This window comes from Hoplias malabaricus, chromosome 6 (genome assembly GCF_029633855.1).
Source record: "Hoplias malabaricus isolate fHopMal1 chromosome 6, fHopMal1.hap1, whole genome shotgun sequence".
Classification (NCBI taxonomy): domain Eukaryota; kingdom Metazoa; phylum Chordata; class Actinopteri; order Characiformes; family Erythrinidae; genus Hoplias; species Hoplias malabaricus.
Window position 1 is genome coordinate 39009936 of NC_089805.1, and position 17444 is coordinate 39027379.

General features: G+C 37.1%; 2 protein-coding genes across 3 annotated transcripts; one reads left to right on the forward strand and one right to left on the reverse strand.

Moving 5' to 3' along the window:
* The first annotated feature begins 206 nt into the window (after positions 1 to 206).
* On the forward strand, positions 207 to 13772 carry abcf1 (ATP-binding cassette, sub-family F (GCN20), member 1). Of its 2 annotated transcripts, XM_066674563.1 has the most exons (27): positions 207 to 379; positions 931 to 977; positions 2429 to 2506; positions 2639 to 2765; positions 2890 to 2924; positions 3357 to 3485; positions 4226 to 4291; positions 4524 to 4619; positions 5259 to 5318; positions 5777 to 5860; positions 6000 to 6098; positions 6274 to 6396; positions 7525 to 7625; positions 7794 to 7879; positions 8004 to 8143; positions 8803 to 8951; positions 9120 to 9203; positions 9655 to 9779; positions 9927 to 10039; positions 10133 to 10304; positions 10409 to 10483; positions 10926 to 10996; positions 11162 to 11194; positions 11279 to 11447; positions 11561 to 11625; positions 11729 to 11801; positions 13014 to 13772. In XM_066674563.1, exons 1-27 carry the CDS (start codon positions 322 to 324, stop codon positions 13178 to 13180), a joined length of 2625 nt encoding a protein of 874 aa, XP_066530660.1. In that variant the 5' UTR covers positions 207 to 321; the 3' UTR covers positions 13181 to 13772. The 2 variants fall into 2 exon arrangements, with proteins under 2 accessions (XP_066530660.1, XP_066530661.1); XM_066674564.1 differs by lacking the exon at positions 4226 to 4291.
* A 284-nt stretch (positions 13773 to 14056) lies between these two features.
* Positions 14057 to 17434, reverse strand: mrps18b (mitochondrial ribosomal protein S18B). Its single transcript, XM_066674565.1, has 7 exons — positions 17319 to 17434; positions 16974 to 17136; positions 16049 to 16146; positions 15029 to 15097; positions 14852 to 14918; positions 14677 to 14736; positions 14057 to 14589 (listed from the first exon to the last, which is right to left on the reverse strand). The coding sequence occupies exons 1-7, from the start codon at positions 17385 to 17387 to the stop codon at positions 14393 to 14395; spliced, it is 723 nt and encodes a 240-aa protein (XP_066530662.1). The 5' UTR covers positions 17388 to 17434; the 3' UTR covers positions 14057 to 14392.
* Positions 17435 to 17444: the final 10 nt, after the last annotated feature.

The following is a 17444-nucleotide window of genomic DNA, read 5'->3' on the forward strand; positions in this document are numbered from 1 at the left end:
ATTTAACTGAGTGTATAAAATCAACAGCTTAATTAATATAGAATATGGTACAATTATGTTCCCTAACAAAAGTAATATGTACCCTTGAGGGCACCACAACAGGGACAGCAGAAGTTTCCGTCTCAGGGACAGTCTCTTGGGACACAGCCTCAGTTGTAGTTACTAAACCCGCCGGTAGAGTGGAGAGTGGCGCTGTGGATTCTCAGGCTACCGGCGTCTGCTCCTCTATGGTGCTCTGCTGCAGCGGAGAGAGGCCGCATGTCCACTGCGCATCCACATTAGCTCGCAGTTTTACTGTCGGCGGGTAAAGAGAGGAACAACATGCCGAAGAAATCTAAAGACGTAGCGGAGTGGGAGGGAGACGAGGAGCCGCAGACAGGTAAAACTGCTAGTGGAGTTTTAACAGCTGAAAAGCAGACGGAGCTGAAGTTGGCACCTTAAATGATGTAATTGCGCTTTAAATGTTTCGTTCCACCTTAAATGTGTCGTTCCATGTAACATGGTGCTGTCCTACACTTATTTTTCAGTTCAGCCGTCTTTTCACCAGGTTGTTATTTATATTTTACAACACACCTCAGATAAATGGGCGCTATACACTTTCTTTCCTTAGCTGTGTATTCGAAATGTTCCACACATTTAACAGGATCCATACTGTAACATCTGCAACCTCATTTAAGGTGGAACGGAAAATTGGAATAAGATTTTGTTCCACCGTTAATTTAAGCTCTGTTAAATCGTGTTTTTTTAATGACCTCTTCTCTCTGAGTTCCTAGTTGTTACTGTGTCAGTTAAAAGCTCCGCACAATTTTCTCTGGTGTCAGGGCTTTGTCCCAGTGTTGCTCCGTCAGCTTGACAGTTGTCCTCACTCTTGGTGAGGGAGATAACGAACAGTAAATTAACACTAAATGCTTTCCTCTGAATGTCTTCCAGATAAACCTGTGAAGAAAGGAAAGAAGGACAAGAAAGGCAAAAAGAGTGTAAGTAAATGACCACAACAAATTGGCTTTTGAGGTGTTACAGAGCATAATTTTTACATTTGTATATAATATTACCTAAAATGTATAGGTTTATATATGATCATTTTACAGCCTTTAGTTACAGCCAGTGTCCAGCAAAGTTTGGTGATTTCTCTGCTAAAGGTCACCCACTAAATCTGTTGATTTACAGATGGTTTGAATCAGGTGTGTGTGAGCAAAAATCACCACACAGTGCTGGACAGTGGCCTTCCAGGACTTTAGATGTGTACGCCAGCTTTAGACTGAAAAACAGCTGCTCTTGAAATAGTGCATTTAATAAGTAAAAGAGGTGTGTTCTAGTTGGGTGAAATACATATTTTTGTCACATCAAAGAAACATTGGATTCTAATTCTGCATATTTTCAATTTTTCCATTGTTTAGGACTAATGTGGGAATTGTGATCATATGCAGATATCCAGTGTTTTTCATGCATGAGCGGTTAAGACCTGAAATTTATGAACAACAAGATGAAAGATGTTCAAACTCTATACATTTACCTTCACCTTACATTTATTTAGGCAAATCAGTAAACACATCTAATTAGTTCACATTAGTCATTTTGAAATGAAGTATCAGAGGGACCTAACAGTGACAGGGGTCCAGAATGATTCACCCAATGATTCCAGGTAGGCTCTGGATCCACCGTGACCCTGAACTGGATAAGTGCTTACAGATAATGAATGAATGATATTCAGTATATATATATATATATATATATATATATATATATATATATATATATACATATATACACACATACAATATAATATATGTTGTCTGTTTAGTGGGTATTAATTGCACCTGTGTCTGTATTTAAGCGGCCTACCTTTTTATAGACAGTGACTTTTTAAATTTTAATAAAATTAAGAGATTCAAACAACTCGACCAAATCCTCAGAAAAATGTTTTAGTCTTAAGTCTGGTTCCTTAGCAGCAATTTACAAATTAAAGGTACCATGAACTGTACAAACTGGGTTTGAACTGGGTTGCAGTGGCGTTTTTACTCTGGGTGCCATATTAGAGACTGATTGTCTGGTTTTCAAAGTGCCGCACTAATGTAAACAAAAGAGAAAGACAGATAATATTATCTCATACATGGCTCCTCTTCCTGTTCTGGAGTGAATTTTACAACCCTCAGAAGCACAGAAACCCACCTCCTCTTTGTTGGGGTGTTAAACGTTTGCACAGTGTTGTATAATGAGGAGAAAAAGACTTTAGCATTTTCTTAATAGTATCTCATGGAAAACTGTTAGAACCTCTGACACTCTGACAGTGTTTCTCTGGTCTTCTGACCGAATGTGAGCGAGTTATATATGTTTCTCACAAATAATCTGCAGTAAAAAGTACAAATCCATCAGAATTTTACTTTATTAGGTGTAAATGTTTATTTACCACTTCATTTCCTATCTATAGTTTTTTGATGAGCTCTCTGCGGACAGCAAAGTAGAAAAGACAGAGGAGCCTGCCGTTAAAGAGACGCAAGGAAAGCAGGTACAGTACTGCACTAATAATATTGCTAATAAGAATTATTGGATACTTTTTAAACATGGTGACTTTGTTTCTGCTAGTATTCCACGTAAGCCGATGCTTAAGTTTCTGAGTGTCTGCAAATTTGGATTTTAGCCTCAAAAGAAAAAGAAAGACAGACGAAAAGGGCGAGGTGGCGAAGGGGATGAGGATGAAGAAGAGGTCATGCAACGTCTCAAGAAGCTGTCTGTTCAGCCCAGTGATGAGGAAGAGGAAGAAGAGAGTAATGTTTGAAAGCTTAGAGCTACATTTACATTTCACTCTTTGGATGATAACAGATGTGCAAAGCAGTTTATGTAATTTTAGAAATGTATTTTCTCTAACATGCTGTACACTTTCCTTTACAGTAGTAGCTCCTGTCAAGACTGGAAAGAAAAACAAGGTGAGTTTGTTTTTTCTAACCCTGTCTGTTTAACGTTCCCACATCATTGTTGTTTTATCTAATTGTATCTTTATCGGTTGTATGCCGTCCCCATCAGGACAACACGTTGAATCTAAATTGTTGTTCTGATTCATGGTTTGACTTAAAGTAAAACAATTACTCATGTTGGATAAAATAATAATAATTACATAATTGTCATAATTACAAAAAAAGGAAAACAAGGGTTGTTTTGCTATTGATATCGAATTGTAAGTATTGCATCTGTATAGACAGTTTTCAAACCATAACCAGCCCAAAATACTAATAGAAGTTTAAAACTGGGTTTTGTTCTGACAGAGACAAAATGCAAGTGACTTTTTTTTTTTAAACTAAATTAAATTTTAATGCCTTCTGTGCTCTTTGCTTTTGTTCTGATTATTTATCCATTCTTAGGGTGGCAACATATTTGCCGCTCTTAGCCAGAGTCAGAGTGATGAGGAGAAGGATGCAGATGATGATGATGATGAGGATGATGAAGATGAAGATGTTAAAGATAAACCTAAGAAGAATAAAAATTCTAAGGTCAGTGTGTATCCTGTAATATCTTTGTGCAGATTTCTTAGGGTTGTAAGGCATTTTAAATGTGTGTTTCTTGATGTTTCCCTTCAACAGAGACAGTAATAAAATATGTTAAATGCCTAAAACATGTGTCGTTAATGTATCTTATGGGCTTTATTAAGACTGTACCATAGTTATGTTTGCTCCCTTTGATTTCTGAAAGTAGAGAGAGATGGGAGGTTATAATACTTGTTTATGGCTTAAGGTGTTATAATAAATCATTACTGAATTTGTAACCTGCTCTTATCCAGTGTGCGCTTTTTAGAAACCTTATCTCTCCTTTAAACTCTTTGTTTTTGATGTACTTAGATCTTTATTATTTTATTTTTTTTAAGTGAACCCCATAGTCTACTCCTTCCCTCTGTATTTCCTCATCATTGTGTCTCTCAAATCATTAGTTTCTTTTCATAGCATTCCATGTGACTATCAAACCATAGGTGAAATTCATGCTAATTTTTATTACATTCAGTAATTTATTTTGTAATATAAGACAATATTATTGGTTCATATTGGAAGAATGTCTGAAGATTTCAATTGGGTTCTGATTTAATTTGGCACACTTTCAATATCAAAGAATAATAAAAATAAAACATGAAATTTGTGAAAACATATGATCCGTGGGCAAAATACATGACAGATGATACTGAGAATCAAGAGCACTAAAGACATGAACATGTGTTTGTACGTGTATGTATGTGATTCAGGAGGTTGAGAAAGTTTCCAAAGGAAAGAAAAAAGATAAGGATATGGCTAAATCTAAGAAACCTAAGGTGGGTACATGGGAATGCTCCCTATATTTGATTTATTTATTTATTTTTAACTATCCACTTCTATTCCTTCTTTTATGTTCATATAGAAAGATCCCCCTTTTACCTGCTTAACTTTTATCTTCCTTTCCCATCATATTATGGGTTCTAACAAAAGGTCCTTCTGGGAAGATCTTACAAAGAAACGGCAAACCCTCCCCTCCCCCACCTCCTTAATTTTTTTTTGTTCTAACAGGAGGCTTCTGATGATGAACATGAAGAGGAGAAAAAAGATGAGGATGAGAAGAAAGTGGTAAAAAGGAATAAGAAAGCTGGTGGCAAAACACCCAAGGTGTGTGTGTGTGTGTGTATGTGAGATGACCACCTCTTTTTTCTAAATTCACTGTTCATTATCTGAGTTCCACTGACAATAATCAGGACCCCCACAAGATCATGACAGAGCAGGTATGTTTTGGGTGGTGGATCATTCTCAGTGACACTGACATGGTAGTGTGTTAGAGATGTGCTGTACAAATGGATCAGACACAGCAGTGCTTCTGGAGTTTTTAAAGCCCTCAGTGTCACTGCTGGACTGAGAATAGCCCACCGACCACAGATATTTAGCTGAAAGTATCCTGTGTCCACTTATGAAGGACTAGAGGACGTCCAACACAAACTGTTCAGCAACAAATGAGCTACTATCATCTACTATTACATCTACAAGGTGAACCAACGAGGTTAGTGTGTTTAACAGAATGGACATCTGATCCACTCGTACCAGTACAACACACACTAACACACCACCTCCACTTCATTGTAACTGCAGCACTGTGAATGATCCACCACCCAAATCATACCTGCTATAGGGCAGGGTGGTCCTGTGGGGGTCCTGACCATTTAAGAACAGGGTTAAAGGGGAGAAATAAAGTATACAAAGCAGCAAATTGATATATTGGCGTATATGTAAAGAATGATGATTGAATGTTCACAGGATGAGGATGAGGAGAAAGATGAAAAGCCTCAGTTGACGGGCAAGAAAGAGCAGCCCAAGGTCAGTGAAACTAAATCCTGTAGCACAACCCAATTTCACTGCTTTGTTACACGTTAAACAATGTGTCCAAATGTTTGTAGACAACTGTTTAAGTCTTTTCTGAAACCAAAAGTGTTAATAGTGGGGTTGTTTCCTTTTGCGTCAGTCTAAGTAATTCTGGGAACGCTTAAAACTATTTATTAGAATATTACTTTTAAGGATTTACATGCGTTCAGCCACAAGAGCATTAGCCACGTCACATGTTGAGGTTGGATCTACTCCAGTTCATGTCAATGTTATTGGAATGACCCCATTGTTCTGCTGCTCCTCAGCCTTAGTGCCATAACCTTGGGGTCATGTGTGTCCAGTTTACAGTAGCTAAATTTACTCATTAGTGGAGGGTTTCTGGATAATTTGTACATGTAATGTTTGTGTTCAATTAAAATGTTGCGTATTTTATCACTTTCGTTTACTTTCAGAAAGGCAAGCCTACTCATCCACCTAGTGATGAAGAAGAGGAAGTGGACGAGGAGAAGAGTGATGATGATAATGACACAATGATGGTAGCTTCAGTATTTGTTTTTATTACTGACTCTGTTCACTCTTTAATTGTTTTACCTGTCGTAATTAACTATGCAGTGTATAATTCGGATTATATGAGAGTTTGTAAAAACTTTCTTCTTCTGTTTTCTTCCCCTGAAGTGTGCAGAGGATGCTATTGCTGCAGAACAAGGCAAAGAAAAGGCAGACGACCCCTTTGCCAATCTGAGCAAAAAGGAAAAGAAGAAGAAAAAGAAGATGGTATATATCTTCTGAATAGATGAAATAATGTAGGATCTTTCTTATTGTAATTTTACCTTCATGTTTTATCATATTCTGTTACTTGCAGTAGGTGAGGCAGGCCACATGAGCACGAGGATACCACTCTTGACCTAAATCATGACATTAAAACTAAATAGATATATTCGTTTTACAGATGGAGTATGAGCGTCAGGTGGCCAGTGTGCGTGCTCAGAGTGCCTCAGAGGGAGACTTCTCTGTCTCACAGGCTGAGTTGTCTTCAAGACAAGCCATGCTGGAGAATGCCTCAGACATTAAGGTATTTCTTTCATTTGAATCTCCAGTGGCATATTGTCTCAGGTGTTCCAAGAGTTTATTTTGATTGTGTGTTAAAGGAGCAATCAGCCATAGTCTTCAAAAATCCAATTTTGTTTAAAAAAACAAAGCAAAATCCAGTCATAACACTGCCCTCTAGTGGTGTGTCTTGGACTGTGCACTGACACTTTTAAACAAGGCTGGGCTTGTTAGGGAGACTATGGGATGTGATTAGTCTCAAAATATTTGACAAATGTGTAAATCATATTCCACCAATTAGGGACAAATCAAAAATGTGTTTCACGAGTCACTCGATGCCATTCTGTGTCTCACGGTCTGCAATATGTACAAATACAATTAAATTCATGAATACATGATACTTAATTTTACCCCTAACCCTTGTTTTTGAGTGTCATCACCCAAGAGACCGCTACAGGTCTGCAGCAAAATCATGGAAGTGCTGCTGTGTATTTAAATTTAGGATATCATAAGCCTAATAAAAAAAGCATTCTACAACCCTACGTTATCACCCTCTCCTAATTCTCTGTGACATGAAGCTGAATTCAGTTGCTTTACAGTAGCTTTTTGTTCCACCTTCCAGTTCTGTCTTAAATGTTGCAGTATCCACGGACGCTAGAATATAATTTAGAACATAGTTTAAGGTGGTGCCACACCTCCTGTGAGAGGAATTTCTGCGATTAGTAATGCAGATTCAGCAGTTTATAAATTAATTTTAAGTTTGAGACTGTGACTTTATGAAAATATGCAATGCATTCATGGATTTATTTATTTCTGAATAGTGAAACATTTGTGATTTGTGTCTGATTGGTGAAATATGATTTACGTATTTGTAAAGTACTTTGAGGCTAATCCCGTGACGCAAACTGGTTCATGCAGGGACCACAAATCAATTTAATTTCTTAATTCTTCATTACACTTTAAAGAAAATATTGATTGCTGCATGTGGGTACTTGAACATGACTGACTTTTCTTGACATCACAAAACAACTAATTTAAATGGGCTGGTGTGATTTTTAAATGTTTCTTGGTGAACTCTTGGTGGTAATTTTGTATTCTACTCGAAGACCTTTAAGGTTGAATTCAGCTTTGCCTTATTGTTATTGTGACATAGCTGGAGAGGTTCAGCATCTCTGCCCATGGCAAGGAGCTGTTTGTCAATGCAGATCTTCTGATTGTGGCGGGGCGTCGCTATGGTCTGGTTGGACCAAACGGGTGAGTGGATTTTGTGGACTTTTTCAAGCCAGCTGCAGTGTAGTAGAATCAAGAATTACATTTCATGCAAAAAACAAACAAACTAAATTAAAGGGCAGTTCCAGTTAAAAAAAAAAATTTGTCGCTCTGCTTTTATATCTGTTTAATAATTACCGTCCCTCTCACTAGGAAAGGAAAAACTACTTTACTGAAGCACATTTCCAACAGAGCCCTAAGCATTCCTCCCAATATTGATGTGCTGCTCTGTGAACAAGGTACATGCAGACAAACGACAGCTCCGTTTCTACACCTTTTCTGCTCATTTTCTTGTTCCTTTGTTCTTTCCTGGACCTTGTGTTTTGTTTGACTTATGCAATAAGATAACATTTCCCTCTTCAGAGGTGATTGCTGATGACACTCCAGCTGTCCAAGCTGTTCTGAAGGCTGACACTAGACGGCTGAAGCTGCTGGAGGAAGAGAAGCAGCTCCAGAATCTGCTGGAGAAGGGCGAGGATGGTGTTTCTGAGAGACTAGAGAAGGTCAGCCTGCCTTCAGCAACAGAAGGTTCAGAATGTAATGACTGGAAAGATCAGGCAGACAAAGCTTAGTGTGAACAGCTGCTAGTTTAAACAGAATTAGAATCCTTTTACTGAGCTACATGGTGTACAAAGGATTTCTTCGTGTCTCCATAAATAATACCAATAATAATAATAAAGACATAACACACAATACACTAAACACTTAATGAATAAAACATACAATGCCTGTTATGTAGAGTTTCATTCTAAAACAATGTTCTGTTATTATCTGTGCACATCATTGATTGAAATATTTACCACATTTCAGATTTCTTCACAGTGGTTGTAATAGGAACAAGATTTAAAGTGATATGAACAGGATATGATCAGGATCAGGATCTACATTGATTGTCGAACCTGAATTTAAGTTAATTTTTTGTGTTGATGTATTATGGACACTACCTTAAAGTGGATATGTCCAGTTGATTGCAGAGGAGGGCTGTGAACATGGCCTGGATGTATAGTGGATACATGAAAAAGGGTCACCTCTTACTGTTTTAGTTAAATAAGGGAAATTAAAATAGTTGATTTCTTTGTGAAATAGGTTAGTTGCATATTCGCTCTCTTGCGATTTATATATTTGTTGAACAAGAAGGTCATAACGTGTTTATTCCTGCCAGGTGTATGAAGAGTTGAGGGCAATTGGAGCAGCAGCAGCTGAGGCTAAGGCTCGCAGGATCCTGGCTGGTCTGTCCTTCACCCCTGAGATGCAGAACAGACCCACTAAAAAGTTTTCTGGAGGTTGGCGAATGAGAGTGTCGTTAGCCAGGTGAGTACAGTTGTACATGATCACTAATAGTCTTGGAAATGCACTGATACATGTTTAAATATACAAGGAACAAAATTAAGTGTATTTATAATGTATTTACTGGCAGTGTATTAGTCAGTACCTTTGTGTGTGACTACAATTACATGAATGTCATTCTGTCCTCTATAGAGCCCTCTTCATGGAACCCACCCTATTGATGTTGGATGAGCCAACGAACCATCTGGACCTTAATGCTGTCATCTGGCTTAACAAGTAATGACCATACCTTATGCTCTGTGTTAGTGTACAGGACACAGCAGAGCTGCACAGCCTGCCACAGCTATTAGTTACACAAGTTTTTCTAAAAAGATCAATTTGATGGAATATTGAAAGGTTCTAGATGACATTCGAACGCTGATTGTATTGTTACTGTCCAATGAATGACATGTATCTACCAAAATAGCAGCTTTACAGGAGAAGAAAGCAGTCTTAATTTTCAGTGTAAGTCAATGTAAAAAGGTTTTATTAAAAGTAATTCCGGAGCATTTCTATTGCTCCATTTGTCATGAGATTTTTACATAATGTTAAGGACAGCTGCTGTGTTTAAAGGATGCAAAAATACAAAGTTCTCAGTTGGTAGTACAATCTTTAAAATATAATCTCCAGATATAGAGACCTGTTGTTTTTGGTAGCTAATGTCTGTTTTAACATTATTTTCACCAAGCTACCTGCAAAGTTGGAAGAAGACACTTCTGATCGTGTCCCATGACCAGAGTTTCTTAGATGATGTTTGTACAGATATTATTCACTTGGACAACCAGAAACTCTACTATTACAGGGGCAACTACTGTGAGTATGATTGATAAACGTTTTGTCAGTACAGTCATGAGGATATGATCTGTTAAAAACCATTACTGTACATGTCCTTGTTTAAGTGGCGTATTAGAATAAAGACTTGCACTGACAAAACATTTATGTTATTTCTTTGTTTTCCAGTGGCATTCAAAAAAATGCATGTGCAGAAACAGAAAGAGCTTCTGAAACAGTATGAGAAACAGGAGAAAAAACTCAAAGACTTGAAGGCTGGAGGAAAATCCACAAAACAGGCTGTAAGTTCTTTGCTTCTGTTTTTCATTGTGATATTCACCACGTAATGTAATTCTGCGGTGGATACTCACTCTTTTCATCTACTGTTCTTTTAGGAAAAACAAACAAAGGAGGCACTGACAAGGAAGCAGCAAAAGGGAAAGAAGAAGAGTCAAGAGGAGGAGAGTCATGAAGCTCCAGAGCTTTTAAAGAGACCTAAAGAATACACAGTGAAATTCACCTTCCCTGATCCTCCACCTCTTTCTCCACCCATTCTTGGCCTGCACAGTGAGGAACAATAATCACCTATACAGATTATATTAATCAGATATTTTTGTTGATAGAGATTATATTTATTTGCATTTAATTGTTTCTCAATTCTTTCTGCTCAGGTGTGGACTTTGGTTATGAGGGTCAGAAACCTTTGTTCAAAAACGTGGACTTTGGAATTGACATGGAGTCTCGAAGTAAGTTGAATTAAAATATTTTGGAGAGACTCTGAGAACTTTTAATTGTAAACACATAGGGACTAACCCTAAGCCTCAATAAATGATATATATATAAGTATAAAGGGTTTTGTATTATATTTATTGGCTTCCCTGCATGGACGTTTAGCATGTGCTGTGAAAATCAGAAGATATTTTATGTCAGATTTGAGCAGAAATATAGAACATTAAAAAAGGGTTAAAAAAAATCCAAAGTAGGTTATTGTTTCTCAGCACATCCAGGATGATCTCATTACATAAAAGAACACTGCTTACAAAAAGGATTACTGAGCATGTTTAACTGAATAGGTTTTATTAAAACTTCTGAAGATCTGACTGTAAATATTACAATGTTTCTTAAAATGTCTTCAACTAAACTGATATGGTATAGGATAAATCTAACATTAAGTTTTTCATGTTTCAGTTTGTATAGTTGGACCAAACGGCGTTGGAAAGAGTACACTCCTACTTCTTCTGACAGGAAAATTAAATCCTGTAAGTATTAGTTCAGTAAATCATTTTGTGTGTGGTATTCCTTTATCCCATATATACTTTATAATTTATGTGTATTTATAAGTTTTGGTTTAAAGTGCTGAGAATGGGTTTGTATATTTGTATAGTCCACAAATAAAAATTGATTGTATATCCTTTACATTTCAGACAAAAGGCGAGATGAGAAAGAATCATCGATTGGTAAGAAGTGTAATTGTTACAAAATTGTAACAATTTAGCTTTTAGAGCCGTTTTATTGTTTCTTGTTTTGGTCCTTTTCTGTAGAAAGTAGGATTCTTTAACCAGCAGTATGCAGATCAGTTGAACATGGAAGAGGCTCCCACTGAATATTTGCAGAGGAACTTCAATCTGCCTTACCAGGACAGCAGGAAATGTCTGGGGCGCTTTGGCCTGGAGAGCCATGCACACACTATCCAGATCTCCAAACTCTCTGGTGAGGACATGTCCAAATGAATGAATGTTTAGGAATCAGACTAAAAAAACATGGTCTGGATATTTGTATATTTTGGGGGAAATGTGCTCATTTTAATCCATTATTGTTTATAGGTGGACAGAAAGCTAGAGTGGTGTTTGCTGAACTTGCCTGTCGGCAACCTGATGTCCTAATATTGGTTAGTAGCAGCATCATCAAATTCATATCTCCCTAAATAAAATGTCCATGTTTAATTAAAATATATTGCAATAGATTTTAAACTTTTTTTTTTGTACTTTTAGGATGAGCCCACCAATAACCTGGACATTGAGTCCATTGATGCATTGTCTGAAGCCATCAATGAATACAAAGGAGGTATGCTTTTATGTTATTTTTGTATTAAAATTGCTAACAGACGTTGCTGTTTTAACTTCTCTTAGGTACAGCAGGGCTATCATGCTGTTTACACTAAAAATGACAAAATATCAAGTAGTGATAACTGTGGGCAACAGAATAGGATAGTCTTGGATTTTCTTGAAATTCAAGGTTGTATGAGTAATTAACACTGATGTCCTGAAATGCACTGAGGTTTATCTTTTAGATATGTTCATAGGTTCTAGTCACTCTCAGAGGTTTTAATCGTTGAACAATTCACACTCCTTGGTGTGGCCTGATTAGACACATTTTTCTGAGTAGCAAAACATTACTCCCAGTAGACATTCAAGATGATCTTTTTCAGGATCTAAGTATGCAGTGGTAAAAGAGGCTGTGCTAGTCACAAAAGCAGGAAGTGGAATCTGCAACAGTGGTAGTGCAGGTAGCCAGGAGCTCATTAGAGCTAAGGGATGTGACTGGCCATGTTTAATGGGGAAGATCAGGCCTTGGGTCAGTTGATATGCGGAAAGCTTTTAGGAAGGCTATGTAACCAGAGAGAAGGCAAATCTGGAAGAGGAGTTGCAGGCAAAACAATGCCAGTGGCTTTATTGGGAGAATGTAGAAGATCGGCAAGACTTTAGGGCTTAATTCAACGAAACTCAGACAAGGGAGGTGCCTAACTGATGACCCCTTTGATGAGATAGTGATGTAGTGAGTGGTTTAAGTACTCATGGGCAGGGTTCAATGAGGAATCTTAGTTATTAAGGGTAGCTGGTTGCTGATCCAATCAAACTGCCACAGCAACCTTGGAGGTTAGGTGTGAGGTTTAAACAATGGGTGAAAACTTGTGGGCCCTATGTGAAGCTCTAATGGATGTTCACAGGATATTTTCATCTTATCCTGTGCATGATTATAATGAATAAGATTTGTCCCACTTGTGAGTTTTGGTTCCTCCAAAGGTTTATTCCTTCAGCTTCAAATGAGGTTTGCCTTTGTTTTTTTTTGTTTTTACGTTATTGACCTTTAGTCTACTGCTTCTGCTACTGGACTGATTTAAAGCTGCTTTGCAAAAACAGTTGTAAAAAGCGCTATAAATATTGATGTATTAAGTGTTAATATGCTTATAACTGTTTAGAAACCGTGTAATGATTTAATATGAATAATGCATTTGGGGCTGAATATATAATGGCTGTTTTTCTTCTGTTTTAATAGCTGTGATCATTGTGAGCCACGATGCCAGATTGATTACTGAAACACAGTGTCATCTATGGGTGGTGGAGGACCAGAGTGTAAACCAGATTGATGGAGACTTTGAAGAGTACAAGAGAGAAGTGCTGGAGGCCCTTGGAGAAACTCTGGCTGTCAAGTCCAAAGACTGACCTTCAGGACATGGCTTCAGGAATGTCAAATTTCATTACAGGATTTGGACAGAATGGGTTTTTTTTTTTTTTTTTTGCAACATGTATGCACAAATTTGCCAACATGAGAAAACAGTTCTTTTTAGCCTTCTTTCAGGATCACCAGTCTTTCAGTTTTGGTGTCCTTTTAGTCAATGACGCAGGCTATATTAGCAGTGCTGTTGCTGTGTAATGCAATTACACAGCACATAAATTGTGCAGCACAAGATTTTCTTCTAGACTAATTGTGTAAGAGAAAAGGGAGGGGCTAAAGTTTGGTACCAGCTGAATTTAGCTGTACAGGGTTGCATAGTTTTCTGATTAGTTTCTGTATAAAGCTGCTCTTCTACTACATTATGTGACCTATTAAATGCTCATTATAATCCTAATTCTGGTGATTGTCACCTGGTGAGGCACCCATGTTAGACACTCAATCTACTGCTAAATCCATAATGTTTTCCAAAAATTGTGGAATGACCTGCAGTACACATGTATTGGTAAGGCTTATATGTAGAAATAACCTACAACAAAATGCAGCAAACCTCAGTCGGATATTAAATATGCATCTGAATATTGATATAAAAAATTAAATACATTTTGCATTAAGTAGTTTGTATTTTTTCTTCTTCTTTACTTTGGAGAGGATTTTTTGTACAATTTTTCCCAGAGTGTGTTTCTGCCTTGCGCCCAGTGATTCCGGGTAGGCTCCGAATCCACCACAACCCTGAACTTGACAAGCAGTTACAGACAGTAATATATATATTTTTATGTACAAGCGCCTTTCAGGACACTCAAGGATACTCACTTACAGTATAACAACTGCAGGAGACAATGAATGAATGAATTCCAGTTCTTTTGAAAGCCCTTGTTTTGGAAAAATGGTCTGCTTTGACATTGATTCTACATATACAATACGTTTCCTTTAGACCTGAACAAAAATCTGATAATTCAGATACTATACCATAACTAGGGTCATAACTTTTGTATCAATTTATTAAAGAATCAATAAAATGAATTAAACGTCATGGTTTATCTTTAATAATGCCTCAACACCAAATCACTTATTTTACTTTAAACAAGCCTGTAAATACCTTTAACATGTGAATTCCAGTGAAGAAAAAAAAACCCAGAATGATCCAGTCCAGGACTAGATTTAAACTGTGCCAGAAAAACTCCAGTGTGTAATGAGGAGCTCTACTTCAGGTAATCTTTGTAGATCTTCTTCACTCGAGCCAGTTCTTTTTCATTTGGCTCAATGTTGCCATACCATGAATACCAAGGTTCTCCAGGGTTGTAGTTAGGTGGGGCAGGTGTATTTCCCACTGCTCCATGGGAATTTGAGTAGTCCTCTGCAGAGTAGTCTACATGAGGTAACTTGGACGATATCAAACCTGCAAGAAATATGACCACAAATCGTGTACATGCTTTGGATAGATTTTTTTTAATTTATAAATTCACAAAACAGTTGACTTTTTTACCATGATCTCTTGCTGTTTCTATTGCCTTGTTAAGCAGTTTCTGTTGCTTCATACATACACCTGGAAACAAAAATAGCAAATATTAAAATGGTAGTATTGAAATTGTAAAGATTTGCCTGTTGTTGAGAGCATGAGCAAACAAATGCCCTTTAGTACACCAAGAGTGAGAGGTTACCTGTTCGCGTAGGATCATACACAATCCCTGTGTAAGGGCTAATAAACTGCTGCAGCAGGTTCACATTCTGCAGAGGTAAACATCTCATGTTAAACAAGATGCCTAACTTCCAGTCCAGAGCTCATACAAAATTCAAGTCAGATCTAAAGAACACTTAATAAGAAAGTGAATACAAACCTGGTAATGTATGATGATATTTGGATCACGGCAGATTGGACAAGGGTTCCCACATGGCTTGCCTCCTCTCTGTTGCAATGGAAATTTTTAATTAAATGTAAAGTCCTTCATTTTTAAAAGGCCTGAACAATGAGGAAACTGTCAATTTCGTTTTTCATGATAAATATTACAAGTTAAAATATGATAGGTCTAAGAAAACACATTTTTTTCTTGCTTGGAAGTTAGTTGTTATTGTGTCTAATAAAGAGCACTTGGTCACAGGGTTGAACACTTTGGGGAAAAATATCTTTGCAATTTAGAGTTTATGGTCATGTGATTAATGAGATAAACAAATAGCTCCAACGACTACTCCTAGCATTTGAATTTTTTAAATTAGTGAAGCACCAACAGATTTTGATACAAAGGACACTGTTGACTGGCAAAGCACTAACCGTAGGGTGGTGCCATATTGTATTGTTCACAATAATATTGCTATAACTTTTTAAGTGATTAAATAAAAAAAAATCAATATCATGATAATATATCCTGACTTTGTTAGTCGTGGGATAGATTTGTGTGCTACATTGTTCATTTTAAACAATGTCAGAATCTTACCAAGTTACGACTGTTAAAATAATTAACATTTGTACTAAAATAAAACTTAATATAATAATAGTGTGTTCTTGAAATTAAAAAAGTATTTTTCAGTGTTTGTTCATATCACCAAGTATATTGTTATCACCCACTTCTACTGAGCAGTGCCCTATTTAGAGCATTTCTTAAATGTGTGTGTGGTATACCAGTACCATGAGATAACAATTTAACATTCGGCTGTACCTGGGGGTTTGGTCTTAATCACAAACTCTGTGTTAATAAGCTAACATTTACCCACTTAGTACTTGCTGTACAAAATAATACTATTGTAAAAACGGATTTAAATAAAACAATAAAAATGGTCTAAAATAAGGCTGGAGTGATTGGATTACTGTACGAATCAGATAACTGAATCTGTATATAAATAATTCAGAAACCGTTGCATACAATACAAGTCTTCCTTGTCGTTTGTGGAGGGATTCCTCCTTTGTGGTTACGTCTGTATTCTGCCCACACAGGTTTGGACCCGTAGCGTTCAATATACTCTGGAAAGCAAGAAATTTGTATTAGAAGTAGTCAGATTCAGATTAAAGAAAACCTTGACTTAACACTGAACTTAGTTTTACAGAAAATAAGACAACTGTATTTGTCTTGGGTATGTTGACCTTATAGATAAAGTTGGAAAAACTTAATGATAAATTGTATGTATAAAATGTTTCCTTGCTCTATGGAGAGAGAGAGAAAGAGAGAAAGAGAGAGAGAGAGAGAGAGAGAGGGAGAGAGGGAGAGAGAGGCTATTAAATGATGTAATAAATATGTCAACTCATCTAGAAGACAGATTTGATCACATAATTCAATAATAAAAGTTGTGCACTGTTTTGAAGCGAATGTGTCTTGACAGTCAGGGTTACCTCTGAAACACTAAATACCAAGTTGTCTGTATGGTGTTTGTTTTTTGTGTTTTTACTCCACAAGAACAGTAACATAAGTGAAACAAGCAGTCAATAGTTTGGCTGAGCATTTCCACTTTGAAAATGCAGTGTTCCAAAAACACATCCTGGTGGTTAACATTATAAACTTCAGAATCCACTCTGGTCAAATTGGTGGACAGGGCTTTCAAGCTGCAGGCTAGCAGCAGAGCAATAGTAAGGTGGCTGACTAATTTTATATAAGGAATTCTGCACAATGAAGGCGATTATATATAGAGACGTCCAACATCCTGAGGTCACTTCTTAATATATTACATTTTGGGAAATAAACGATGGTCGGAAAGGAACCTTTAGACTGAAAATCAATGTAAAATTATACCGGAACAGCCTAATGTTTTGAGATATTACATTTTAATATTGTACAGAGGATCAATGTCATTTACCTTCACTTTCCAGATATTCCCAGGGTTTGTCTTTATACCGGGACAGATTCTCTAAAGACTCAAGACCTCGGTCTTTAACTCCATCAGACGCCAGTGGGGAGGAATTAAAGAAGCATCTTATCGCTGGAGCACTGGCCGGGACCCTCAGCACTTCATGCGTGTTCTGGAATTAAAATATAATACAGTATATATTTAAAAACAGAAAGACGCGTCCGTACCTTTGCTACCGTTACCCTAGTTCCTCACATCGCTTAACGTATGCAAAATGAACACTACCCTCCTTTCTCTGATGTTAAAACAAAGGCGACAAGCAAATCCTCGGCTAAATGAGGTTAAAACCCAAACCTGAGCTCTCTGTAGCAGAAAAATAAAGCGACAAGGGGCTCTCACAACGCTCCTCAAGGAGGCTGCCATTTTGTCAGAGGGAGGGAGGGAGAGCTCACTTTTTTGTGCGTGTTTATCGGTTTTGCT

Bases quoted from the DNA above. Each gene is read 5' to 3' on its own strand.
- mrps18b (XM_066674565.1), bottom strand. From the start codon at position 17,387: ATGGCAGCCTCCTTGAGGAGCGTTGTGAGAGCCCCTTGTCGCTTTATT. The intron at 17,137-17,318 runs GTTTGGGTTTTA...TTTTAATTCCAG, and splicing joins TTCTGCTACAGAGAGCTCAG to AACACGCATGAAGTGCTGAG. The intron at 14,919-15,028 runs GTTTGTATTCAC...TTACCTCTGCAG, and splicing joins ATATCATCATACATTACCAG to AATGTGAACCTGCTGCAGCA.
- abcf1 (XM_066674563.1), top strand. From the start codon at position 322: ATGCCGAAGAAATCTAAAGACGTAGCGGAGTGGGAGGGAGACGAGGAG. The intron at 5,319-5,776 runs GTCAGTGAAACT...GTTTACTTTCAG, and splicing joins GCAAGAAAGAGCAGCCCAAG to AAAGGCAAGCCTACTCATCC. The intron at 5,861-5,999 runs GTAGCTTCAGTA...CTTCCCCTGAAG, and splicing joins ATGATAATGACACAATGATG to TGTGCAGAGGATGCTATTGC.